Source organism: Protopterus annectens, chromosome 1.part1 (assembly GCF_019279795.1).
Source record: "Protopterus annectens isolate FY-2018-M chromosome 1.part1, PAN1.0, whole genome shotgun sequence".
Lineage (NCBI taxonomy): Eukaryota > Metazoa > Chordata > Ceratodontiformes > Protopteridae > Protopterus > Protopterus annectens.
Window position 1 is genome coordinate 1,478,990,088 of NC_056726.1, and position 27,470 is coordinate 1,479,017,557.

General features: G+C 43.4%; 1 protein-coding gene across 1 annotated transcript in view; it reads right to left on the reverse strand.

Moving 5' to 3' along the window:
* Window positions 1-27,470, reverse strand: part of KPNA6 (karyopherin subunit alpha 6) — a 1,524,259-nt gene that overhangs the window by 81,491 nt on the left and 1,415,298 nt on the right. Inside the window, exon 13 of the mRNA XM_044082620.1 lies at window positions 25,757-25,935. Within this exon, the coding sequence (XP_043938555.1) occupies window positions 25,757-25,935 (179 nt within the window). The remainder of the gene's footprint in view (window positions 1-25,756; window positions 25,936-27,470) is intronic.

Sequence of the window (27,470 nt, forward strand, 5' to 3'; positions counted from 1 at the left end):
AGGACAGTTGGCTAACTATCAGGAAAACTGCAGGCAGCAAGACATCCTTTAAAGGAGATAGGACAGGAGAAATAGGTGTAGGTTCTGGAAAATCTTTCTGTAACAACTCATAATATTGAGACTGAGAAACCTCAGTGTTCTCCCAAAAACACTAGGTCATTCCAGCAATAGACTCAAAGAAAAAGAAAAGTACAGTTGTGTACACTTACCATAAATGTAGATGTTCAAGTGTATTAACTGTTGCAGTCATCACACTTGGGTTATCTGCCTGCAGGTAGCCCTCAGTCGGCCCGAATACCAGAGACTTAGTATTTCTGTGTCGGTTGCTGTCGCTCCAGGACTGACATCAGGGGTATAAAAAACAGGCAGCAGATGCCATTACATCAGTTTTTCTTGCCCCAAATGTCAGGAAACCCCCAATAGGGAGCTAAGCTATGGTGGGAGAATCACCACCAGTAAAAAGTAAATACCAATACCCCTGTAAGGGGTGAGTAGTATACATAGATAGGAAAGAGAGAGAAGGTGGTTGGAGGGAGGGAAACCAGGACTGCAACAGAGAATACACTCCAATATCTACATTTATGGTAAGTGTACACAACAGTACTATGTTCTTCATGTTTCACTGTTGCAGTCATCACATACTAGGGTTGATTCCCAAAGCTGAAGAAGGGTGGAGACAGTTAAGAAGAGTTGGGGCTGGCTAATATGCCTTGCAGGACTGCTGTTGCAAAACCCACCCTGGATTTGGAAAAGACAGGCAGGTGGTAATGTTTGGTGAAAGTGTGTACAGAACTCCAGGTAGCTTCCAGGATGTCCCTGGTAGGGACTCCCCTGAGGAATGCTCTAGAGGTAGAAGTTGCCCTAGTGGAACGTGTTCTGACCCCCTAAGGAGGTGGTTTCCCATAGTGCTTGTAGCAGAAATGGATGCAGTGTGCTAACCATTTGGAAATTGTTTGTTTTGAAATGGCCTTGCCCTCTGTCCCTGGTGCAAAGCTGACTAGTAACTTGTCAGACTTCCTGAAGGGCTTAGTCCTATCCAGGTAGGATCTGAGCTGTCTGTGCACGTCCAAGGAGTGCAGGATCCTTTCCCCTTTACTCTGAGGATTAGGGAAGAAAGTTGGCAAATGGAAAGATTGGTTGAGAGCCACACTGGACACCACTTTAGGCATAAAGGAAGGGTTAGCCCTGAGGGAAACCCTGTCAGTATGGAAAATAATGAAGGGTTCTACAGCCATAAGTGCTTGTAGCTCAGATATTCTTCTAGCTGAAGTGATGGCCAGAAGCAATGCTGTCTTCCAAGAGAGGAATTTTAACTCTGCTGACGCTGCAGGTTCAAAAGGCGGAAGCGTGAGCTTTTCCAGTACAAAGTTAAGGTCCCAAGCAGGGGTGGGTGCTCTCCTTGGCAGCCTTAAGTTGTTTGCCCCTCTCAGGAATTGTTTGATAAGAGGGTGAGAGAAAAGTGGTGGGCTCAGTGCTGTAATGAGCCGAAATGGCAGAGGCATGGATCTTAATGGAGGAGGACAGGCCTCTGTGGAGTAGATTTGCGAAGTAATCCAGGATTAGCGGCAGGGATGGCAGAGTTGTGTCCTCTCCTTTAGACTGAATCCAGGAGCAGTACCTTTTCCACTTATCAGCATAGGATTTCCTAGTACTTGGTCTTCTGGCTTCAAGGATGACATCCAGCACCTGGCTTGCTTAGGCTGGTTACTCGGGGAGAATTCAAGGAATAAAGCTAGGCTGCAAGATTTTGGGTTTGTAGTTACGTATGCAAGATCTGTTTCCCCCCTCCCTGCTGAGAGAGCAGTGTTGGGTTCTGGTGTAGGTGCCAAAGTGGCAGTGGTGACAGGCTGTGCAGGAGTCAGTACCAGTGCTGGCATGGCCAGTCCGGGGCAATCAGAACTGTCCTTGGTCTGTCCTGTCTTATCTTGAGCAATACTCTTGAGAGAAGGGGCAGAGGGGGAAGGCATAGATTAAGACATTTACCCACTGTAAGGATTGGGCATCCACTTTCCTGGCCCTGCTGTGAGGTGTCCTGGTGCAGTATTTGCTGAACTAGTGATTGCAGGGGGAGGCAAAGAGATCCACCTCTGGGGTCCCCCACTTCTGAATCAGAAGGCTGAAGGCGCTGGGCTCTAATTGTCACTCGTGTGGGTCTAGGAAATTTCTGCTTAAGTTGTCTGCCAGTGAGTTTTGTTTGTCTGGCAGGAATTGAGCTTGCAGATGAACCTGCATGTCCAAGGCCATGTTCTACAGGGCCATGGCATGCCTGCAGAGTGGGTTCACCCCTGCTTGTTGAAGTACCACAAAACTGTGGTGTTATCTGTTTTTATTAGTAGTGTCCTGGAGAGAGTAGGGATCTGAAAGCTGTTAGAGCATGCTGCACCGATAGCATCTCTTTTTGGTTGATGTTTATTTATTTATTACTTATTTTACATTTGTTGACCGCGCTAGTCTAACTGGATACATGTCCATTTTCAGTAGAGGCCCAGGGAGATAAGCACCAAGACAGATACATGAAAAACTTAGCAAACTAAAGAAAAAAATGACTAAATAACATTCATTATAAACAATGCATATTCCACTTTACAACAGAAAAAATGACCAAATAGCAACATTCATTATATGCAATGCACATTCCAGGTTACAACAGAAAATTCTGCGAGGACAAAAAAAAGAAGTACTTATAGTGAAAGAATGCATATACTATACAACATACAGGTATAATACATAAAACGAAGAACTAAAGTCAAAAGAGAAGACAGGTTAATTATATAAAAATAAAGAAATTATTCAGTAGGAAGTATTTACAGAGGTTGGACACAGTGTAGTTTAGGAGGGAGTCTGTATTTATAGTCAAAAGGAATATATAACAGTTCATGAGTAGTCTGGGATAGGCAGAGCTAAGTTTAAACAGATGGATAGATGCCTGGTCAGGTTTAGTACAGGGGCACAATCAGTGCGTTCTAAGGTAGAGTTTGTCTGTTTTTGAAGAGTGATAGAGAGGGAAGAGAGGAAAGGTCACTGGGGAGAAGGTTCCAGGTTTTTCCGATAGCATTGGAGAAGAGAGATTCCCCAGCCTTGTTGTTAGGTTTAGAGGTGTGTAGAAGATTTTTGTGTGAGGAACGTAGGTATTTCAGATTTGTACATGGGGTGATGAGGGTAGATACAATAGGAGTACTGGAAGGTTTATAAAGAGTTTTATGGGCAATGGTTACTTGATGGAATTTAATCAGGTTTTGTAGTTCTAGCCATCCAAGCTGCTTTATATTTATGCAATGGTGGGTTCTGTAAGGGTTTCCTGTTGCAAATCTAGTAATGTTATTGTAGGAGGTTTCCATTTTGCTGAGGTTATTTTTAGATAGGTTAGTAAAAATGGGTGAGGCATAGAGGAGTGTAGAGATTAAATGAGTGTGAATTATGGTTGTTCTAGCTGTGGGGGGAAAGGAAGGGTTTAATCCTATAGAGAGCGCCAAGTTTTTTGTTGACAGTTTTTATAGTATTGTTGATATGGATGTCAAAGTTTAGACTGTTATCAATGGTGATACCCAGTAGTTTTGGTGGTTGGGTCTGGAGATATAATGGTACCATTGATGGATGTAACTGAGAAATCAAACTGAGAGGACTTGTGAGTAGGATTAAAGAGGAGGAGTTTGGTTTTTTTGGGGGTTCAAAAGAAGGCAACGCCGTGTGAACCATTGTTCAACTGTGTTAAATACCTTCTGGGTAAGAGAGAGAAGTTTAGATGTGGATTTGGCTGAGCATGTAAGTGTGGAGTCATCAGCATATTGTATGCATGTGGCCTGGGGGATGGCTAGATGAAGGTCATTAATAAATATGGAGAAGAGGAGAGGTCCTAGTATGGACCCTTGAGGGACACCTAGGGTAACCGGTTGGAGGGTAGAAAGAGTCTTATGCCAAATTACTGCCTGTTGTCTTATCTAGGTAGGACTGGAACCATTTTATGGAAGGTGCATCTAAAGATAGGGATTTGAATTATGTTGATGAGAATCTGATGATTAACCATGTCAAATACTTTGGAGAGGTGAATAAATAGTGCTGAGGAAAGGTTAAGGTTGCAGCTTTTGTTTATGCAACCTGTAAAGGAAAGGAGGGCAGCAGTAGTGCTGTGTGAGGGTCTGAAACCATGTCGACAGCTGGAAAGTAAGTTATTTTGGGTTAAGTGGTCAAGTAACTGCCTGTGGATGCATTTCTCCATGATCTTTGCCAAAAGTGAAAGAAGGGCAATGGGGTGGTAGTTGGAGAGCTCAATGGAGTGTCCGCCTTTATGGAGGGGGATAATATGAGAGACTTTCCATAAGCTAGGTACGCGACCTTCGGTAATAGTCCTATTGATCAGAATGGAAATGGGATATGCTATAGCTTTGGCTGATAGCTGTAGAAAATCAGCAGGTAGTTGGTCTGCTGAGGTAGAGCATGGTTGTAGTTTTTGTATGAGGCTTAGAATATATGTAGTTGGGACAGGTTGCAAATGAAAAGGAGGGGGTGAGGTTGGGTTATAGGAAGGTAAAGTGAAGCTATTAGGTGATAGCTGACTAGCTAGTGTTTGGATAGCATTAGAAAAGGTATTGAATGTATTGGCTGTATTCATGGGATTATTATGGTCAGTATTTTGAGGGTTAGGTGTGGTGGATTGTCCTGGGTGGAGTAATTGGTTAATGCTAGTCCAGAATTTTTGTGGGTTGTTTTTGTTAGTTTGTTGAAATTGTAGGTAGTAATTTCTTTTATCAGAGAGTATAGCTTTCCTGGTGTCATTTCTTAACTGTCTAAATGGTCAACAGGGTTTTTAGTCACTCCCCATTTGGCCCAATGTTTATTTCTAAGATGCATTCTGTGTTTGGTTACTTTTGAAAGCCATGGGGCAGACTTGGTTTTAATTCTAATTAATCTGGTTGGAGCATGGTGATTGAGAATGGCAAGGAAGTTAGAGTAATTGATGGCTTCTTCTAAAGGGAGATGTTTTAAGGGAGACCAATTGCAAGCTCTTAGTTCCTTTTCAAATAGCTCAGGGTTAAAGTTCTTTTTGGATCTGATATTTTTTGATAGATGTTGGATTGGGAATGTGGGTTTTATGCCTGATAATATAGGTAATTGAGTGGTCACTTATATCAGGGAGGGTTCCAGAATCATAATTGTGAGGGTGATGGTTTGAGAATCCAGTCTAATATGCTTGCTTTCTGGTTAGCTTTACTGATCCTGGTGGGGGATGTAATGGTTTGAGAAAAGCCATACAGGTTAATGTGGGTTGTAGGGAGGTTGCTACAATGGCAGTTCCAATCAATGTTTATATCTCCTAGGATTATGGTTTCTTGGGGCAGGTGATGGGATAGCCAGCAAAGAATATTTTCCATGGTGGCAATGTTATTACCAGGAGGACGTTACATACAGATGATATGGATGGATTTGGCATTGTTAATATGAAGTTTGGAGACGAGAATTTCTGCATTGGAATCAAGAGGTATCTTACAGTCGTAGGTGGTTAACTGTAAGCCTGATTTAAATAGAATAGCTACCCCACCTCCCTTCTTGGCTACTCGGTCGAGTCTTAGAATGTTACATCCAGGTGGAAGGATTTCATTGTCTTTGGTTGCAGGTTTTAACCATGTTTCCGTTAAGCAGAGGATATCAAAGGAATATACTTTTACTAGAGCTTGGAGTTGAGATACTTTGTTTATGCTACGTATATTAAGATGGGCTACTTGAAGAGAGTTAGATGTTTTACTAAGAGAATCATAGGGTAATGATTTTGGCTATGGAGAGTACTAGGAGTTTTTGTTGGGCCTGGGTTAGGGTGGATGTCACCATCTTTTAATGAGAGTAGTAATCCTATATAGCTTGGGTTAGGGAATTTGTTGTATAGAAGCAGAGTTTTCCTGAGATTAAGTGTGTCATATTTAATATGTACTATTCTAGGATACTTTGCAAGAAGGTAGTTGGGTGGAGATGTTATACTAGCATAGTTATAAAGGAGTGGTAGGGATAGAGCATTGGTTTCCTTATTAGGATAGTGATGGTCTGGATGTAGTGGGTATTCATAGGAGGTGAGTAAGTAGGCAAAGATTAGAGGAAGTAGTAGTAATAGTGTGAATAAAAGTAGGACATATAATGGGGTGGGTGGTTTATACATTGTCCAAATTTACTACTGGATGTGTGTAGGTAGAATTTGGAAGTATAAAGGGTGAGGATGGTGAAGTGTGAAGGTTGTGGTAAGATAGAAGGGAGTGTTAAGAGGAGGTAGATATGAGAGAAGATGAAAAGTGATAAAGTGTTCAGAGAGTAATAGGAAAAGGAAGAGGTGTGGCTAGTAATTAATGAAAGTAATGGGAAAAGGAAGAGGTGTGGCTAGTAATTAATAAAAGTAATGGGAAAAGGAAGAGGTGTGGCTAGTAATTAATAAAAGTAATGGGAAAAGGAAGAGGTGTGGCTAGTAATTAATAAAAGTAATGGGAAAAGGAAGAGGTGTAGCTAGTAATTAATAAAAGTAATGGGAAGAGGAAGAGGTGTGGCTAGTAATTAATAAAAGTAATGGGAAGAGGAAGAGGTGTGGCTAGTAATTAATAAAAGTAATGGGAAGAGGAAGAGGTGTGGCTAGTAATTAATAAAAGTAATGGGAAGAGGAAGAGGTGTGGCTAGTAATTAATAAAAGTAATGGGAAGAGGAAGAGGTGTGGCTAGTAATAAAAGTAATGGGAAGAGGAAGAGGTGTGGCTAGTAATAAAAGTAATGGGAAGAGGAAGAAGTGTGGCTAGTAATTAAAAGTAATGGGAAGAGGAAGAGGTGTGGCTAGTAATTAATAAAAGTAATGGGAAGAGGAAGAGGTGTGGCTAGTAATTAATAAAAGTAATGGGAAGAGGAAGAGGTGTGGCTAGTAATTAAAAGTAATGGGAAGAGGAAGAGGTGTGGCTAGTAATTAAAAGTAATGGGAAGAGGAAGAGGTGTGGCTAGTAATTAAAAGTAATGGGAAGAGGAAGAGGCGTGGCTAGTAATTAATAAAAGTAATGGGAAGAGGAAGAAGTGTGGTTTAGTAAGTATAAGAGTAGGACCCCTGGGGGTGGGAACTAGGGTAGGTAGGAGAGCAGAGTGAGCCCGCAGGGCGAACGGAGAGGGTTGAGACAGATACAGATGCAGTTATAAAAAACAATCAGCAAGACTGACTCCAGAAGGTAAGTTTGAAAAGACAGATGTGGGAAAAGGACAGTGGGAATTGAGCCTAGAAGAGGTGGATGTGGACAGTAGAAGTAGAGAGTAAAGTGAGAGGACTGAATAGCAGTTAAGGAACAGCAGGAGAAATTAATGCAAGTATCTGGGTATAAGAGATAAGAATATGGCTGGGGTAAGGGAGACACCTAGTGGACAGTTCTGATATTGCAAGGCTGATAAGAGGACTTGAGCTCCAGAGGCCCTGAATGCACTTGCCATCCATGTGTGCCTCCCAGGCATAGTCTGATGCGTCTGTGGTAAGGGTCTGGGTGGCGTGGGGTTGAGTAAAGGGCAATCCCTTGCTGTGGTTGCATGCTGCTGCACACCAAAGAAACTCTCCCCATAGACAGGGTACAATATGAATGACAGTTTCCAGGTCCTGAGAATGTTGGCACCAAAGATTTTTTTTAAGTACTACTGAAGTTTCCTCATATGCAGTCTGGCATATGGAATTAGTAAGGATGCATGAGACCATGAATCCTAGGGCCTGCAGGATTTTCCTTGCAGATAGCTGGGTTCTGGTGGCCATTTCAGTAAAATAGTCTGTCAGATAGGCTTGTTTTTCTGGAGTGAGGAATGCCATCTGGGATGCTGTGTCCAAGCTTGCTCCCAGGAATACAATCTTTTGACTGGGGACTAATTTTGATTTATTTTTGTTGATGGTATACCCCAAGGAGGTTAGAAGGCTTTTTATAAATGTCAGGTGCTGCAACAGCATTTCCTGTCTGCCTGAATCAGGCAGTCATCCAGTTATGGGTAAATTTGAATATTTCTCTGTCTGCAGTAAGCAATGGCTGGAGCCAGGCATTTTCTGAATACTCTGGGAGCAGTTGATAAGCCAAAGTAAAGTGCAGAGAACTGATAATGCATAGATCCTGCCCGGAAACGTAGATATTTCCTGCATGATCCTGCCCGGAAACGTAGATATTTCCTGCATGAGTCCCTTATAGGGATGTGCAAATAGGCTTAAGTCTATTGTGACTAACCAGGCATCCTTGGCTAGCATAAGTAGAAGCTGCTGCAGGGTGAGCATTTTGAATTTTGGTACCACCAGGAAGGTGTTGAGAATTGAAAGATCTAGGATTGGGCGTAAAGTGTCCTCTTTTTTGGGTACCAGGAAGAGTCTGAAATAGAATCCTTGACCTGTCTGTTCTGCAGGAACAGGCTGAATTGCCTTTATAGAGAGCAGGGATTGAACTTGGTTTTGTGCCTCTGCCCACTGGTTTGGAGGAAGGTCTGGAAACCCTTTTGGGGTTGGCAGTGAGTGGAAGTAAAATTTGTACCCCTGGGATACAATGTTGAGGACCCATCGGTCTTTTTGATGGAAATCCAGTTTTTTACATGAAGGGCAAGTTTTGCTCCTAGGGGCACAAGCAGTTGGGTAGAGGTGGGGAGTGGATTTGAGAAGTCATTGGGAATTCTTTCTGTAAGGGCATGGCTTAGCATTACTTGAAAGAAAAAGAATAACTAATCAATTTAGGATTTCTGGAATGTTTAAATGTGGATCATGCCCACAATGTAAATATATTTTACAGACAATAAAATTATTAGGGAGAGAATTTATCATATTAATGGAAGATTTAATTGTGATACCAAAGGAGTAGTTTACACAGCTTGTTGTGACCAATGTGCTGCTTATTACATTGGCAAAACGGAGAGGAAAATTAAGCAGCGTATTTATGAGCATCACTACGCCATTAATAAGAGATACAACAAACGCATTGGCAAGACACATTATTGAGCATCCCGAGCATAAGTTTAAATTTATAGTACTTCAACAATGTCAAGGAGATGTAAGAGGAGGGCCCTGGCAATTACAACTAGAATTAGATGAATTTTTTTGGCAAATAAGAACGGTGGCCCATATTTATCCAGGGCTTAATGAGTATGTATCCATCAAAAGTACATAAAAATGACTAGCTTTATGTAGGTAAATATAATAATCCATAAAGTATAGGATATAATATATATTAATATAAAAATAAATTAATTTACCTACATGAAATGTGGTTGTATGGTCACTAAGTGAAAATGTATTTTTAGTATATATATTAAGATTATTATAGGATTAACTTCATGCCTCTATATTAATATTCAAGTGAGGTATTGATAATAATGAACTTTAGTAGTATGGCTAATAGACCACGATCTTATTACTAGCTCTAGTGTATATAAATGAGGTTTTGATTTATTTTAAATTATCTAATCTGTTATTTTTATTTTAGTCCAATCGAGTTATACAAAAAGCTGCATTATAAAAAGCTGTGGCACATATTTGTTTTTAAATTTTGAAATATTATTCATAGGTTCATACTAGGCTATCTGCCCCAGGGCATTTATAAGCCTAGCCAGAGTGCGTTTGGCTTTCGCCCCCCATTTTAAATTAATTTTGCTATGCCCTTTTTCGAGGTTAGTATACTGTGCCTCTGTCTAACAGTGACACAGAAGTGATACCCGGGATAAACCTACGATCTCCCATCCACTCATCAAGATTCCTCTTGAAGAGAGTCAATGAGGGACTCTGCCTAACCTGGACTGGGATTTTATTCCAGAGTGAAGGGAGCCTCTGGGTTATGAATCTGTCCCTCCAGCATGTCCTATTTATTTCAGTGCTGAGGTTCAAGTCTCTTGAGCGCGTAGCTTGATGGGATTTGGATTTTCTGAGGTGCAGCATGCCCATTAATTCCGGGTTGGACATGGCTTTATACGTAAGGCACAGATCGCCTCTGAGCAGGCGGTATGCCACTGAGTAGAGCTGGAGTTTCTTTAACAGGGCAGTAATGGCATCTGTTTGAGCCCTTTGATCCTCTTGGTGAGGTACTTTTGGGGTCTTTCCAGTTGCTGCAGGTGTCTGGTAAGGTACATCCCAAAAGGGGCATTGTACTCAAATATGGGCCTGATGAGGGATGAGTAAAGAGGCACGATGACCTCCCCTGATCTAGATGTGAATCCCTTCATGATTAGGTGGGCTATATAAAATGTTTTTCTAACCACTTTGGCCACGTGGTTGTCATATGAGAGATTGCTATCAACTTGGGTCCCCAGGTCCCCAATTACTTCGTCTGTACTTAATGGATTGCCACCTGTGTGGTAATTTGGGGGCACTTTGTTTTTGCCAAAGGGGATGACTATACACTTTTTGGCATTTAGCTTGAGGCCATGGCTCTGGCACCAGTTTTCTGTTTCTATGAGGCCCTTTTGGAGGATGCTTGTGTCGGTTGGAGAGTCTATTATGGCGCCCAGTTTGCAGTCATCTGCGAACTTGGTCAGCCACAGTCCTTCCGTGTTGGCCTGTACCTCCAAGAAATATATACTGAACAAGAAAGGTCCCAGGACTGAGCCTTGTGGGACGCCACTTGTAACTAGTTTGGAGTCTGACATGGCACCAGCAATTCTAACCATGTGGGTTCTGTCCTTGAGCCAGTTTGCAAACCATCTAATGACATAGGGGTTTATACTGAAGCTGGTGAGCTTAACTATAATGCCAGAGTGGGGTATTGTATCGAAGGCTTTTGAAAGGTCCAGGAAGGCTGTGTGGACCACCTTCCCCTCGTCAATGGCCTTGGTGACTGTTTCAAAGAAATCAACCAGGTTTAAGAGGCAGGATCTGCCCTTAAAGCCGAACTGGGTAGGATCCAGTGTCTGTAGGTCCCCAATATCTTTATTTATGAGGTCCATGATGATCCTTTCCATAGCTTTGCAGACCAAGCTAGTCAGGCTTATGGGGCAATAGTTTCCAGGATCCCTTGAGGCACCACCTTTGTGGAGAGGGACCACTGTTGCTGTACGCCACTCTTTGGGTACATATCCTGTAGTAAGGCTGAGACTGAACAGTAGTTTTATGTTTGGGTTTAGCTCTTCTTGGAGTTCATGAAGGACGCAGCCCGGGACACCGTCTGGTCCCATTGATGCTGTGTTTTTTGCTTTGGAGAGGCGGCTCTTACCTGAGCATTTGAGATGTCAGGGGCAGCACTCTGCTGGGATAGATATTTGCCCTTTTGGTGGGGGGGGGGGGAGTTTGCGCTGAACCTGTCAGCTAGGATGTTGGCAATGTCTGTGGGTTCGGTTTATTTTTTGTCATTTTGGACTAATTCTGAGCATATCTGGGAATTCCCACCCAGGTTCCTAACATAACTAAAGAAAGCCTTGTGATTATCCTTAGTGTCCTGTGCAATTTTTCTCTCGAAGCTGGCCTTAGACGATTCTATGAATGCCCGTAGTTTTTTGCTATTACAATCAGAGATGCCTTCCCTTTTTGGGATTTTGCTCCATCATGTAGTAGCTTCCTTCTTCTATTGTATAGTTTGTTTATGGCTGGGGTCCACCAGACAGGACGTCTGCCTTTGGAGGATTGGGTCTTGGTTTTATTTGAGATTGAATGATCCATGCATTCCTGAAGGTGTTCATAGAATGCGTTTATAAAGGATTCTGCGGTCTGGGCCGTATTTTCCACAGGCCCGGGGGCTTTAAAGGATTCCACCTCGGTTTTGAGGAGTGTGAAATTTGCTTTAGAGAAGTTTTTCACTGTGGTTTTCTGGGCAGGGGGTGGGGTCGGGTTATGAATATCCAGTGAGATTAGTTTATGGTCTGATCTTACCAGTGAGGGATACACTTCTGGTCTGGAGCATAGAGTCCCCATGTTGGTGATGATCAGGTCCAGTATGTTTTCCCCTCTTGTGGGAGTGGTAACAAGTTGTTCCATAGCATTTGAGTCTATAAATTCTAGGAACCTTTGGGCTAGGGTGTTGGAGCTAGAGTAATGCTTCCAGTTTATGTTTGGGTAGTTGAAGTCGCCCAATATAATGGTGTTTGGAGAGACCTTCATATTTTCCAGTGTTCTCAGGAAGGCAGAGTCGGGTTCCTGGGTTTGGGATGGTGGTCTGTAGCAGGCTATAAACTGGAAGGCAGTTTTACGCACTGTTAGTTGCACATGGATAGTCTCTGATGCTTCGTGCTGTGCCACCAACCTGGAGGTGTGGGTATCTTTGACAAATATTGATACTCCCCCTCTTTTTGTTTTTCGGTCCAAGTTTTGGGGCCGAAAAGCATGGTATGAGGTATAACCTGGTAGTGCTGGGGTGCTCTCGGGAGCCTTGAACCAGGTTTCTGTTACTGTACAGATATCGATGTTCTCCATGCTAAGGAGAGTTGAAAAGTGCATCTTGAGGTTTAGACTTCTGGTGTTGAGTAGCATTACTCTTAGTTTCTTATCCCTTGTGATACCTATGGAGGTGGGTTTGTCTTTTGAGTCTTGCCTAAAAAAGGCACTATGGGGGGTAGCAAGAGCCTTTGCCAATATCCGAAAGCCCAGGGGTGACAGGTGCAAGCCGTCCCTAGTGAAGCATCGTAGCTTGTCGAGCATGTCATCCCAGGCTGACAGGCATGGGATCCCCTTTGAATGACACCAATACTTAAAGCTAATTGCTGAAATTGATCATCTTGTCTTCATAATGTGGCATCATTCTTGGTGAGGGTAAGATGCTACTCAAGGTCAGGGTCATACTGGCCTGGGCTACATGCTCAGAGAGCTCCTCTATGTCTCTTTTCATGTAGTACAGAGAGGTAGGTCTCAGGTCATTCACACCAGCATGGACAATGACGGAGTCATATTTGTACTTGCCTTGGAGTGACCCGAGTGCTTGTGTTATGTGGCGGATCCTAGCACCCGACAGGCAGCTCACCGTGACCTTCTCCTTGTTCAGCCTGGTGAGCGGGACGTCAGTGTGCCTGACGATAGAGTCACCTATCACAAGTGTATCAGGTGTGTTGTTTAGCCTTAAGGGCTGTGACTGTTCGGCACACTGGCTTTGTGAGCTATGTGTTGCACGTGTTTTGTTTTGGGGTAGCAGTTGCTTGGCTGTTTGCTTTGGAGGTCTCTGCTGCTTAGGCAGATTTTTATTTAGAGCCTCAGAGTATGTTTTTGTGTGTTTACGTGTTTGGTTTGCTGTCGTGGTAGGTCTATGTGAAACTGGAATTGTAGTGAGTGTGGTTTCCTTCTCCTCCTGACTGGTTACACCAGTACTGAGTTGAGAGAGCTTAGCTTCCAGTTTGGCTATATGGTTGCATCTCTCATGTGTTGGAATTTGTTGGGAGGAGGAGAGGGTTGTCTGTGTTCATGAGGCAGTTGTAACATTGCCTCAAGATTCCCAGATTCACCAGCTGGACCTGAGAGGAGACTGACAACTGACCTTTGGACATGCTAGAATAGTATTGGGAATTCTTTTATAATTGAAAAAAATTAAGTGTTGCAAATGTTTTTATACAAGTGATTTTTTATATTTGTTTTTATTTTAAGATTATTATACTAATTTTTATTAATTTTATATATATCTATTAAGGTTTTGTAAATGCGGGTTTCCCGTTAATGTTAGTTTATGGGCATATACGAACTGGTTGGTAAGGTCTTTTTAACTTGGGTAAAAGACTTAATAGCTTGACTGAATAATTGCACTGAAACTTAGTATATATTAGTTGTAAAAACTCTTTGGTCTGTTGTCTGATGAAGGTGAGGCACTGATCTCGCCGAAAGCGCTAATAAAATTGGAGTTTTGTATTTTGTTTGAGTTGCACTCAGTTTTCGCCCGCTTTTTTGAGTTCACCAAAAGAAAAGTCCTCTGGAGGAGAGGCAGAGGGAATGAATTTCCTTTGCATCAGAATCCTCATAAGCAGATAAGGGCATGTTTTCCTAATCAGATACCTCAGAGTCAGACTCCGTCTCTTGAAGCTGCAGGGGACTGGTCTCTTTCACTTAGCAGGGGAAGGCTGGCTTCCCCTAATCAGCATAATGTCTTCTGCCATTTTAAGCATTTGATGTTGTGGCAAGGGAGCAAGTGCATGCGCTTTGGTAGGTTTTCCAGGCATAGCGCGTACTCTTGGCCTTAGACACTCGGTAGTTTTAGACAGAACTGAAGACGTGAAAGAAGTCGTTGGTTCATGTTTAACATCGGTAGTGCGAAGAACTTCCTCAGAAGCTGGTGCCTGCTCAGCAGCCCCAGACCGATCCAAGGTAGAGACATCCGCAGGTTCCATAGTCGAAGAAGAGTCTCACGGCATACCGGACTCTGAACGGGTCTCGGTAGAGGCCTGCGAATCCACTGAAGTGGGCATCAGGGGCTGCGAAAGCATCTCCCAGAGTACCGGCGAACTGGCGACTAGCTTAAGGGAAGCATCGTTGACAGCTTTGGAGTTGTGCGTTCTGTCTTTATCCCTACATTTTTTCAGAATGGTAGTCGAATGGCTTACCGAAGCCATTTTGGAATATGGAGATTGAGAATGAAAGTATTTAGCAGCAATAAGGGCCCGATGACGAATGGTCGGGCGTTGAACAAGGCACAAAACTGACAGAGGTGCATCGTGGTCTGGGCCTAAACAGGTGATGCAGTAAGAATGAAAACCTTGGTGTGGTATTTGCTTTCCACAGGCAAGACAATTGTTAACTTTTTCTGACATCGGTTAGAGCAAGAAAAAATAAAATGAACCGAACATTGGCTATATCAGGCACACAAAAAATATTTATTAAGGTAAGTGCTTTCGTCTGGTGAACATCACTAGACTTCTTCAGACAAATTAATGCATTACCATGACAATTTTATATCTGCAGCTGATTCGAACCTACCAATTAAGACCCTAATCCAATTCATCAGTTAGAGCAAGAAAAAAGGATCCCCAGTGGGGTTCTTAAGCTTTAGAAGACTTCAGGATGATTCAATTTGTAAACGAAAAACTCAGGTAGTGGCCGACCGGCACTTGTGCGAACTGCTTCTACTTCAAGCTCCTCGGCTATTAAGACTGACGTAATGGCGTCGACTGCCTGTTTTTATACCAAACGACCTGACGTCAGTCTTGGAGCAACAGCAACCGACACAGAAGTCTCTGGTATTCGGACCGACTGATGGCTACCTGCAGGCAAGATAACCCAAGTGTGATGACTGCAACAGTGAAATGACTGCAACAGTGAAACACTAAGAACATCCCCTACAGGGAGGATCAGAAACTGAGCTCTTCTCTAAGTCAGCCTCTGAAATCTGGGACAAAACCCCGAATCTATCCCTGCACCTTCTGCTCAAATTAAGAATCTTAAATCTCTTCAGGAAGAGGCATTCCTCTTTTTACCAGAACCTACTCCACAAGGGTCAACAGCCTGAATTATACCCTGAACCAACCCCAGTAAACAACTCTTATCCAAAGAAATTTGAGGAGTAGATACATGCTTCCTTTTCAGTTTCTTTTTGACAGGAATGGAGCCAACAGTGTTATTGATTGCAGCCACTGCTCCCTGGGATGGGCAAAGCCTTCTGACAACAGGGAAATCTTCCCTGTTCCCTCCCCCAGGACTGACAAAAGCGACTCTCCCTTACCCACCAAGGGGAACCCTTGGTCCATAGTGACTGCTGTTGCTACAACAGATGGATCCAGAGAAAAATGAGTGGTCTGAGGTACGATAAATGGCCAGAGCAGAGTCACCCAACTGTGGCTGAGGCAAACTGCTATGCCTGCTGTGTTGGCAAGTCTGTTTGCTTAACTTTCTTTCTGTGTCTGGAAGAAGGGACTGACCATAGGACCGACAATCTGTTCCATGATAAAGCCAAAAATTGTGCTGCTTTGGGAGTTTTGTTTTCCTTTTCTGGGAGAACCCCACCCGAAAAAGAGCAGCTTAAATGGCAGTCCCCTCCCTCAGGAATGAAGTTCTTCAGAGCAGATTTGTGAAGGAGCATTCCCGATTCTTTCCCCACCAGCAAGGGTGGTTCTCCCCTATGTAAAAAGGGGCAGCTAAACAGAAGCAAAAGTGCCTGTCTTCATTCTTTACAGATATCCAAAGGAGCAACATCAAAGGAATCGAGAGATTGAAAGGAACCGAAACAGATGATGACCACAGCAGAGTCATCCATCGACAGCTTAGCTACAGTAAAGACTGACCTCACAGACAACTTTCTACCTTTCGCACAGGGAGGGACTTGATAGTGTCACAGGTCGACAGCAGTCTTGAAGAGTTTGAGTTACCTCATGACCAAAAACCTTGTTTTGAGGTAATTTTTTTTTTAGCGAACCACCAAACACACTAGCCTCAACCACTCAAACAGCATATTTTTCCTCACAAAAAATGAAAATAAGGGAATCCCGCAGAGACTCAGAACACTTGACATCCCAAGAAAGATGTCTGACAATCAGAGTCAGTAAAGTATTCTGACGGGGATACAAAGTTTTGTGGTAAAACTTTTTAATGACAACCCCCAAAACAAAAAGTCCAAGTCCCTAATAAAATCTGAGGGAAAAGTTCACTTTTCCTCTACAAAAAAAATATTTACGGGATTCCCATCAGAAAACACAGAATGCAAGTTTGAGTGATTGCCACTAAAAAGCTTAGATACTGCATCAATTTTCTGAGTAAAAAAACTCCACAAACATTGATAATATGGAAGGTAATCCCAACAGGTTATTTATCTACCAGGCCTTGTAGTAGTACTAGCAGACTGATCACCTGAAGCTTTCAGAGGGATGCACTTCTGTGGCAAGAAAGTTGTAAATTTTTGGAGCCCTAGCCACTGATTATCCACCTGCTTGCCTCATGCAGGGGACTGCTAGAATGCACAAAAGGTACCCTAAAACTTTGGAAGCTGGCTGGCTGGTCCATTCCTTGGCATGACACCACATATAGCTTTGGCAGTAGTTATTTAGTGATGGACTTCTATGCAGTCCCCAAAGCAGGTGTAGCAGTGCTTTCCAAGATGTAAGCAACCCAAGTCTAGAAAGACATGCTAAAGTAAAGAGGATTGGAGAAGACTATTCAAGGCAGTTACAGAAAGAAACAAAATTTATGTACTTACCATAATAACCACATGTGTTGTCTGTTTCCATCCTTCAACTGGTGGGTCCACTGGAGCCAACCTTGGATCAGAGCTCGGCAACTTGAGACTTTTGTACCCACAGCTCAGGCTCCACCCCTTAACCATTATCACTTTCTCATAGCAACATTACCGCTGAGTTTGTCTGCGAACCCATAAAGAAATCATAATAAAACAGCAGCAATACATATGAAAGCTCAATATCTTAGTAAACAGAAGGCAATTGCTCTAGAGCTAAAAGATAAGATATGGCTCCGGAAGCAGACCAGAGTCGTACCAGGAGCACAATGGCTCAGGAAGCAGACCAGAGTCGTACCAGGAGCACAATGCAAGTTTTTCTGTAAATCAGAAGGGGGATTGGGAAGGATGGAAACAGACATGTCATCTTCCTTCTGTTTCTCAACAGATGGCACAGAGTCCCCAACTACTTAGCTCCTAGGATGGTCTCATGAAAGGACATTCTGGAGAATGGTGGAACCAAATGCCTCCCTATTCCTGGAGAGCAAGTTTAATTTATGAGAGATGAAGGTGTGAGCATTCAACCACTTGGCAGCAGTACGAATCACCAACTGAGGCCCTAGAAAAGGCAGCCAGGGAAGTAGAAACCGATCTAGCTGAATGTACCTTTGGTAGTTTAGGAAATGCCAAACCTTTAACTTCATATATATGAGAGAGGCAGGCACCCATTTTGCTAGAAATACCTTTGAAACACCTTTACACATTTTAAACTTTAGAAAAGGAGACAAACAGCTGAACTATCCTCCTGAGAGGTTTGGCTCAAAGAAGACAAAACTGCAATGGTCTGTGTACATCCACAAATGCAGCATATACGCCTTTATTTGAAAATTCTGAATACTGGCAAATTAATGCTTTGAGAGAGGTCTCTGTAGCGGAAGGAGGGAAGGATTAGTGTGTAATGAAACACTATCCTTGGGAGAGATAATACACGGAGGTTTGCAGGACAGAGCTTGCATTTCTGACACTCTGAGCTGAACAGCCACTAGAAGCAGCGTCTTCCATGTTAGAAATTTTATATCCACCTTAACCTCAGGTTCAAAAGGGAGCTGAACTAAGGCCTGGAGTAAAACAGTCGCATTCCATGATGGAGAAGGTTCCTTAAGAGTGGGACTGAGAAGGAATGTACCCCTCAGAAAAGCTTTGTATTACTTAAGTGAAGCCAAGGTAGCATTACTTTCACCTGCATGAAAATTTGAAAAATCAGCTAACCAAATCTTAATAGGATAAATAGCTCAATCATGAAATATGGAAGCTAAGAAATTTAATACAGTTGGAATGTGAGCTGAAAAAAGATCCAGACTCCGTGAGGTCCAATTAAAGAATCTTTTCCACTTAGTCTTATAAATTTTCCTGGTGGATGGTCTCTGTGAAGAAGTTAAAATATGAATCACTTGGGGAGAAAGCCAGGAATGACCAGCCATCACGAAGTAGAGAAACCATGTGGTCAACATGAGGGCTTGAATGTTTAGATGAGGTATTGCAGACAGGGTCTGGATTGCGATTCTGCACCCAGGGTGGGTGTAATAAGTGAAGCCAAAGAAAGGGAAACCACACTAGATGCGCATGAATTTTGGAATCGATGGCACAGAGTGAAGGTGAAGAGAAGTCTAGAGGGCCAATCAATCGTATGTCAGAGCATCCCCTGATGACTTCCCCTATAGGGGATCAGAGCAAACAACCTGCTGCATTTGGTGTTGATGGGAGAGGCAGAGAGGTCATAGCACGGTTGACCCCATTGACTAAATATCTGATTTACTACACGTGAGGTGAGGGACCACTCATGAGGCAAGAGAATAGATATGCTCAACCTGTCCCACAGTATACTGGAGTTCTCTAGTATGTGCATTGCTATCAGAAAGCAAATGGAAAAAATCACCCATTGCCACACTCTCATCGCTTCTAGACACACAGAAGAATCACGTTTCCCCCTTGTTTGTTGATGTACCAGACTACTAACATGTCTGAATCAATATCATCCCTAGGAGAACAGCCTAAAAAGTGTGCAATGCCAAGAGGACTGCCCTCATCTCTAAGACACTGACATTAAGATTGGCCTTTGATGGAGACTACATGCCCATGTAATGCCCTCTCCCCATGTTAGGGTGGCATCTGTGATCATTGGCTTTGGGAGGGGGAAATGCCTTTGGAGATTGAATCCACCACTCGAGTCCTGTAAATGGTCAAACAAATTCAAAAACTCATGGGTTGATGTCTTATGGACTACTGAACTGCCACTATCCACTGAAAAACTCGGGTAATATCTTGCAAAGGGGATTAAGGTGATGGTAAAAGACATTAATCCCAACAGTTGGAGAACCAAGCCAACAGGTAGCACTTGAAGGGAAAGGAGCTACAGGGCCTGATCACGTAGAGTGGTGTATCCGGTTGTTGGTAATCTCAATATCCGAGTGGCTGTATCCAAGTGGGTCCCTACAAACTAATGTCTCCACTGGAGAAAACTGTGGCTTGTTCCTGTTCACTGTGATTCCCAAATCAGAGCATAGCTTGAGTAGGTTGATTGCATTGGTTTGGACATGTGCTGAGGAGGGATGCTGGGTATATTGGGAAAAGGATGCTGAAGCTGCCAGGTAAGAGGAAAAGAGGAAAGCCTAAGATAAGGTTTATGGATGTGGTTAGAGAGAGGACATGCAGATGGGTTGGTGTGACACAGCAAGATGCAGAGGACAGGAAGAAATGGAAACAGGTGATCCACTGTGGCGACCCCTAATTGGGAAAAGCTGGAAGAAGAATAAGCATAGCTTGAGTAGGTAATTCCTGGTCTGGATTAGAAAAGATCTGGCATGAGCAGTGAGCAGCCAGACGTCCAAGTATGGGAACATTCCAAACACCTGAAGTCTGACATGAGCTGAAATTACTGCGATGCATTTGGTAAACACCTGGGGGACTGCGGTGAGGTTAATGGGTAGGACTCTGACTTGACAGTCACTTGGCTCCCAGTCAGAAGCAAAAATACTTTCTGGAGTGACTGCCCATTTTGATATGGGAGCACACATCCTGAAGACTTAGAGAGTACCATCCAATCATCTTTCTGCAGTAATGGGAGAGAGACTGCACAGTGGCCATCCAGATCTTCGTGTGTTTGACATACTGGTTTAGATGACGGAGGTCCAGAACTGGCCTGAGTTTCCAGCTCTTTTTTGGTACAAAAAAAAATCAAGCTCCAAATCCTTGCTTGTCTGGTGGGAACTACTGCAGGACTCGCTTGTCGAGCAGCTGTTTTATTTCTATGGTTGTTCTCCGAGAAGGTGGAAGACTGGAAAGCTTCTTGTTTGAGGGGGGTGGACAAAAAAAAGTGACTGCAGCAGACCCTGGTAATAACGGTCTGCATTCAGATATCTGTGGTGATAGATGTCCAGGCTTCTGCATGCAGAGATAAGTAGCCCCTGACTGCCTCCAGAGCTCAGCAGTCAGGCAATTGTTCAGAGCATTGAAATGGCCTCTCAGAGAATGGATTCCTGAAGCCTTTGTTCTGTGGGCCTCCTCTGCCATGTGGGCAACATCAACCATTCGCATTCCCCCTTTGCCTTGGGGGGGGGGGGGGCAGTCTATCTCCAGAAGCATCTTGGGAAAACCCCCTAGAATTTTCTGAACCAGTTTCTTATACCTTTCTGGATTCTAGAGAATGCTCTCTGAGGGTAGAAAACTGTAAGCCTACAGCAGAATGGACTTTTCTGTCCTTTTCAATTTTGGAGTCTCTCTTTCATATTGGGACTCAGAGTCAAACTGAAGGGGGCATTTATAAAGGACATCTTAAAAGGCTCCACAAAATCACACACGTGCATGAGGTTGGCATAATGGTTAATGTGTTTACCATACAGGTGCAGGGTTTGATTCTCACATGGGATAATTAGCTAGGCTTAAAATAGTTCACAAGAGCGATTAGCTTAGTGTTTTATCTATGAACCTATTAATCTGTGTGTGGTTATGCTGGAACACGCTGTTCTCAAAACAACTTCTGTAATGTCGGCAGACACAGAGGCATTTGACAGGAACAGTAGTGTGACCACTGACTTGTCCTCTGCAGACATGGACCCCGAGGGAGATTTGGAAAGCTCCTTAGTCAAATCTTTCTGTAACCTAGTCACATGTGCCAAGTAATTCAGCAACCACTGGGTGAAGGTAGCCGAAGCATAAATTTGTTTGCCAAATCTATGCAAAGCCTGAGATTCTGTTAGGGGGATGGATAAATGAGCTGTCCTCAGTAAGGTTTCTTAGTGGCTGCTGCTACTACCATGGCATCCACCACAGTGGCCTTAACTTCAGTGGAACCCACCCTTAGGAACTACAACGTAATTGTCAGGTTTCTTAGGTATCGGTTCCATAACATCTGGTTCCTTCCATGTCCACCAAAAAAATGAGGCACACCATCTCATCTGTGGGGGGGGGGGGAAATGACACAGGAAGTAGCAGAGCTGGTTCCAAAAGCCTCAGAGAGCATAGAATCCTTCTAGGAAGGTACTTTGGAAGACCAACCGCCTGTCACAAATGTTTACGAATCAACCCAAATGAGACATCAAGTGGTGATGTGGGATACACCTCCCCTTCACTGAAATCAATGTCTTCCATGACCAACTCCTGGTCAAGCCAACATGTCTTCACCAACACGTGGGCTTCTGAGGGACCTCAACAGGGGTATGTTTTAGACAGGACTCATAAGACTGTAGAGTATCCTGAGAAGGTACAGCCTCAAGGCTAATAGGAACTAGCTGTCCCAACAGGACAGTGTGTGAAGGTACAGGACCCAGGGCTGTTTGCTGTGGGACAGAAGGACCAGAGAGGGGGAGAGAAAGCCATTCAACACTGGAGAGAGCCATCTCCAATGTCTCCAAAGCAGAAGCTGAGGGATAACCCAAGACAACCCTGGCAGATGCCTATGCAACCCCACCAAAATGATTAAAGGGACCTCCCTGACCTTGCCCAGGGGCCAGAGCTGAGCTACTTAACACCAAGGCTATGGGAGGAAAAGAAAGCTTTGACAACTTAAAAGTTGAACACCCCCCCCAGGATGTGGTAATGAGGCTTTGGTTCTGGGATCCTTGCAAATCCAATATGGTTGGAGCCAATGGGCTCAGAGCAGGAGCTGGAGTACAGGATGAACACATTCTCAATTAGACACAAATGAATCTGGGTGACATGTTGGATCCTGAATCCCCGAAGTAGAGGGTCGGATAAGTGTAGCAGCAACAACATATGAAGGGGCAGGTCCAAAGCTCACGGGTCCGAAGGGAGATGGAGCAAGGAGAATCCCCACCTGAACTCAAGTCCTGAGGAACTTCATCACTCTATGCATATCAGGCTCTGTTAAACTCTGGTACACTTGACTGACCTCAAGGAAAAAAAGGTGACCAATATCCTTTGAGTGGGCCTCACTTGTAGAAAAAGGGAAACTGGTCCTGGTGAGAAGCTCTGCTCCAGTAAGGGTGGAGTGTTGGATCTCCAAGAACTGATTCAAAAGGTGGCAGGATCCGAAGACTTTGGACCTTTGATAGCCAGAGCCGAAGGAGGACAGCAGTCAAGGTTTTTCTTCATTTCTTTGCCCTTTTCCTTGGCCTTATCTGATTATTTCTTGTCAGAAGGGGAGGCTCCAGAAGATTTTGAAGCATTTCCCACAGAAGCAGGGAGAAGACCCTTTAAAAGTAATTTGTTCCTGTGCTCAATAATGGCCCAGTGCCCAAAGGCTGTACACACTAAGTAGTATTCATCAAAGTGTGTGGCCCCAAGCAGTAGACACTTTCCATGAACATCTGAATTGGTTATTTTACGGCTACATTATATACTTTTCTGAAAGCCTGAAGGTTTATCTGCCATGACAGTGACAAAGGTTAAAGAACACAATATAGCAAAAGGACTACCAACAATGGTACCAATAACAGCATTCTTAAGAGAAAAAAAATCCTGAAATATAAACTATCAATGATGGTATTATAAATACTATCCCAAAAAAGATTATGGCAAAAAAAAAAAAGACAAGACTAAAGAGCACCAATGTCATGAGTCAAGTATGATATTTTTTTTTGGGGGGGGGGGGTTAGAATATAAAACACAGCATAATGGAATATAGTGGCAAGAGAAAGAGAAACTCACAGTATAATATTAAAAAATGTAAGACAGAAAAGTAACTTGTAGGTTCACAGAAGTTGCTAGGCTAGCAGCCCCAGAGCCCTTACAAGCCTAGCCATGTAAATCCCAAATTGCCCCAATTCTCCTTATTAATTGGACATACTTTGCAGAGTTGGTATATGTTCACCACCAACACCCCCTGTCCATGAGGGACATGGGTGCCACCTCTAGGGTGAATTTGCAGTCTTCTATTCATTTTTGTCCAGACTGCGCTTGAACAGGGTCCTTGAGGAGCTCTGCTTTACATGCAATGGAAGTTTATTCCAGAGGAGCGGCAGTCTCTGGGAGACGTATTTGGCTCTCCAGCATGTTCTGTTAATGTCACAGGCTAGGTTTAGCTCCACAAAGCAAGCGACTCTTGTGCTGTTAGATCTGCGGATGTGAAGCAGACCCACCTGGGCAGGGTCAGAGGCAAGTCTCTTAGTAGCCTATAAGATACAGAGGCTTTTAGTCTGTCCATGTATGTCAAGGTTTGGAGGCAGTGTATTTTCTTGGTGAGGAACCTCTGTGGTCTCTCCAGCTGCTGCAGGTATCTGTTGAGGTACATGCAAAAGGGAGCACTGTACTCTTAGTAGTCTGATGAGGGTCAAGTAAAGTGGGGCTATATTATCCTTAGATCTGGATGCGATGCCCTTACTTATGAGATGCGCAATGTACAATGCGTTCCTTACCACAGTGGAAACATGGTGGTCAAAGTTCAGATTGATATCTACCTGTATTCCTAGGTCTCACACACTGGGTTTGAGTTCAAAGGGGTGTTGTCAATACTGTAATTAGTGGGGAATTTTACATTGCCAAAGGGAATAATAATGCACTTTTTGCATTTAGATTTAGACCATGACTTTGGCACCAATCATTTGTCTGTGTTAGGCCTTCCTGTAGCATGTTAATATCTTTGGGGGATTCAGTGACTGAACCCAATTTGCAATCAGCGAACTTGGTAAGGAAAAGGACTAATTTAGTCTGGATGTCTGAGAAGTAGATTCCAAACAGTAAAGTGCCCAGTACAGATCCTTGTGGTATGCCTCTGGTGAAGGGTCTACTTGCAGAGGTGGAGTCACCAACTTTGACATTATGTGTTCTGTTGGTGAGCCAACTGGTTACCCATCTAGTGACATAAGGGTTAATCCCAAGCAGAGAGTTTTTCAATGACAAGAATGGTGGATTGTGTCAAAAATCTTGGCCAGGTCAAGGTAGGCAGTATGTACGGTCTTACCTTCATCTAGGTCTTTGGTGACTTTCTTTAAGAATTCTACTAGGTTTAATAAGCATGACCTACCCTGAATGAAGCCAAACTGGGTTGGGTCTAGAGTTTGAAGGTCACCTATGCCCTTTGTTAAGGTCCATGACGATGCTTTCCATGGCCTTGCAGATGAATTTTGTTAAACTAGTTCCCAGGTTCTGTTGCTGGCCTCCTTTTGTGCAAGGGGATAAATGCTGCTGTCCTCCACTCTGGTAGAACAAACCCAATTCTCAGGCTATGGTTACAGAGAACGCTAAGTGGGTCTGCTAGGATATGTTATCTGGTCCCATAGTGGCCATGTTTTTGGTCTTGGAGAGCGCAGATAAGACCTGACCTTTTATGATACCAGAGGACTGGTGTCTGGAATGCTTTGGCGTACAGCCGATGAGGCCTGAGGTGGAGGGGGGGGGTGACGTCAGCAGAAAATCTGTCAGCTAGCAGGTTGGCAATTTCTTCTGATGTAGTATGAGCGGTACCATCCATTACTAGTTCTGCGCATAGCTGGGCATTCCCTTTTAGATTTCGGATGTAATTAAAAGATGCTTTATGACTATCCTTAAACCCATGCCAGTGAACCATGTTAGAGCTCTGAGTGGCAAACAAGATGTGACGTAATATAGCTGCTAAGAGGAGATTAAGGGTAAGGGGAGAGACTGAGCTGTGGACCCAAAAGACAAGCAGCTGAAGCTGGGTTTGAAAACTCATCCATTGTGGAAAAGATGGAGAACACATCCGATCTGTAGAACTTCAAGCACCACTGGGAAAGCAAGGAAAATGCAGAACTTAAGTAAAAAAGATGGGAAGAAATGTAAAGACATTCTCACCTGCACAGAATACATTTATACTTAACTGACAAGATTAGCCCCACTAAGGCAGTGGTTTAGTTTCAGGGGGGACGTGAGTTGCTATTTATATTTTTTTCTTGTGGAACAGCCTTTTGCCAGCTTATCCTTGTACAATGTGCAGCCAAGTTCACATCCAAGTAATCTCATAATCTCAGGAACTTTAGCTCCTACATCTAAGCTGGACAAGTTATCTCCCAAGGTGGTGCTACAGGTAAAATGGTACCTGACACAGCAGTATACGGAAAGGGTGGTAAGAGCAGGACACTGGTTAAAGGACAAAAAGCCAGAATGTCAACTAATGCAGGAGACACCTTAAAAGTTTTTGCATGTTCATGGTATTTTAGTGGCTTCAGTTCCACTGATCTGAAGCAACAGACATCCTAAAAGGAAGGTTGAAGTCTTGTTTGCATTTAGTGTTAAACAGGAAATACAACTGTACTACATTCTTACCATATGCTTCTTCAATTAAGCTGCAGTATGGATTAATTCCACTTCCGTTCTGTTTAGCTTCCTGATCACCAAGTCGAAGGATGTTCTCTAGACCATTCAAGGCCACCTGAACGATTTTAGAATCCATGACAGTTAAGAGATCGCAGAGCGGTTTAATGCAGCCCAAATTAACCAAGTAACTGGAGGAGAGGAAGTAAATAAACTGCAAATTATTACTGAAGCACAGTACACAAGAAAGAGCTGTGTTAAAAGCAAACTTTCTTTTGAAGTTACATACATGGCAACTGGTCACAAAGTACGGCTGAAGAGAAAACTTACCATAACTGTAGTTGTTAGAGTATGGTCACTGTTGAAGTCATTACAACAGTTATCTCCACTGCTGGATGAGCACTTATTCCAGCCAGACTTTCAGAAATGAGCATCCATCCTCCATGGCCAAGCCAACAACTCCTCACCTTGCATGTTCTTATGTGGCTGACATACAGATGATGTCCACCCATTCCCATGTTTAGTTCTTGTCCCTTAACAGGAAAAGTTACATCAAAGCTAATCCTAGTGGCAAAGAACTACCATAGGGATTTAGTCTGTAACCTGGAGGATCCAAGCCCTCCTGATGGACCTAAACAGGAACAGGAAGGTGAAGGACATAAAAAGTAAGGAAAGGATGAATGCGAGGAGAGGTACCGACATGGCCCCTGACTACCCCATGCAATACAGGGACGGAAGGAAGGAACTGGGATAAACACTGAACACATTATCTTCTATGATTACATTTTGTTGTTTAATCAGCTGGACACGGTTCTTTGTGAGGATCACTGCTGCAGTCGTTAAGTGCCCCCAAAGCTGACACTCTGGTAAGGTGGTTTTACTTGCCTCTCAGATTAGGATCACAGAATTTATTTTAGGCAAACCAGTGACAAACCCATTTCTTGCCTTGAAAATTGCACCCATCCTGCAAAATTGTGAAAATGTAAGGACAGAAGAGATCAGACGGCTGCCTCTAAAAAATACTGAGCACTGACCACTGAGGAAGGCAATGGTAGCTGCAGTGCCCTTACAGAATGAGGTGCAACTCTTTCTTGCAGTGTCCTTCCAAGAAGTCTCATAACAGAAAGATGTGCAATATGCTAGTCATTTACAAACCATTTTGCCAGTGCCAGCCTCTGCAATGTAGACAACTTTTTCTGATATTCTACTGGCCCAATTATATCTCAGTAGTACCACAGCTACTTATCCTCATCCATGAAGATCTTTCCCCCTTTACTCCAAAGGTGCAAGGATGAACACATGAACGTACATTGCTTGGTTCAGGGTTAGCATTGTAGCAAATTTTGACATGAGAGGTTAATGTCCCAGATAATCCTAAATTTATGGAACTCCAACTATGGTTTCCTGGACACTGAAACAGAAAATATCTGTGGTAACAGCAATATATTATCTTCCAGTTTCCCTCATGATTTCTAGCATATCCTGAGTAAGAAAGTACAGTTGTGTACACTTATTATAAATGTAGATGTTAGAGTGTATTCACTGTTGCTAGTCATCACCTGTGGGTTATCCCTGCTGTGGTAGCTCTCAGCCGGCCCCCGTATACCAGAGTCAATGTTTTTCTGCGTCGGATGCTGTCACCTGTAGTCTGATGTTAGGTTGTCAGTGCTATAAAGCAAGGCAGCTGGACACCATTACATTAGTTTTTCTTGCCCTAACCAGTCAG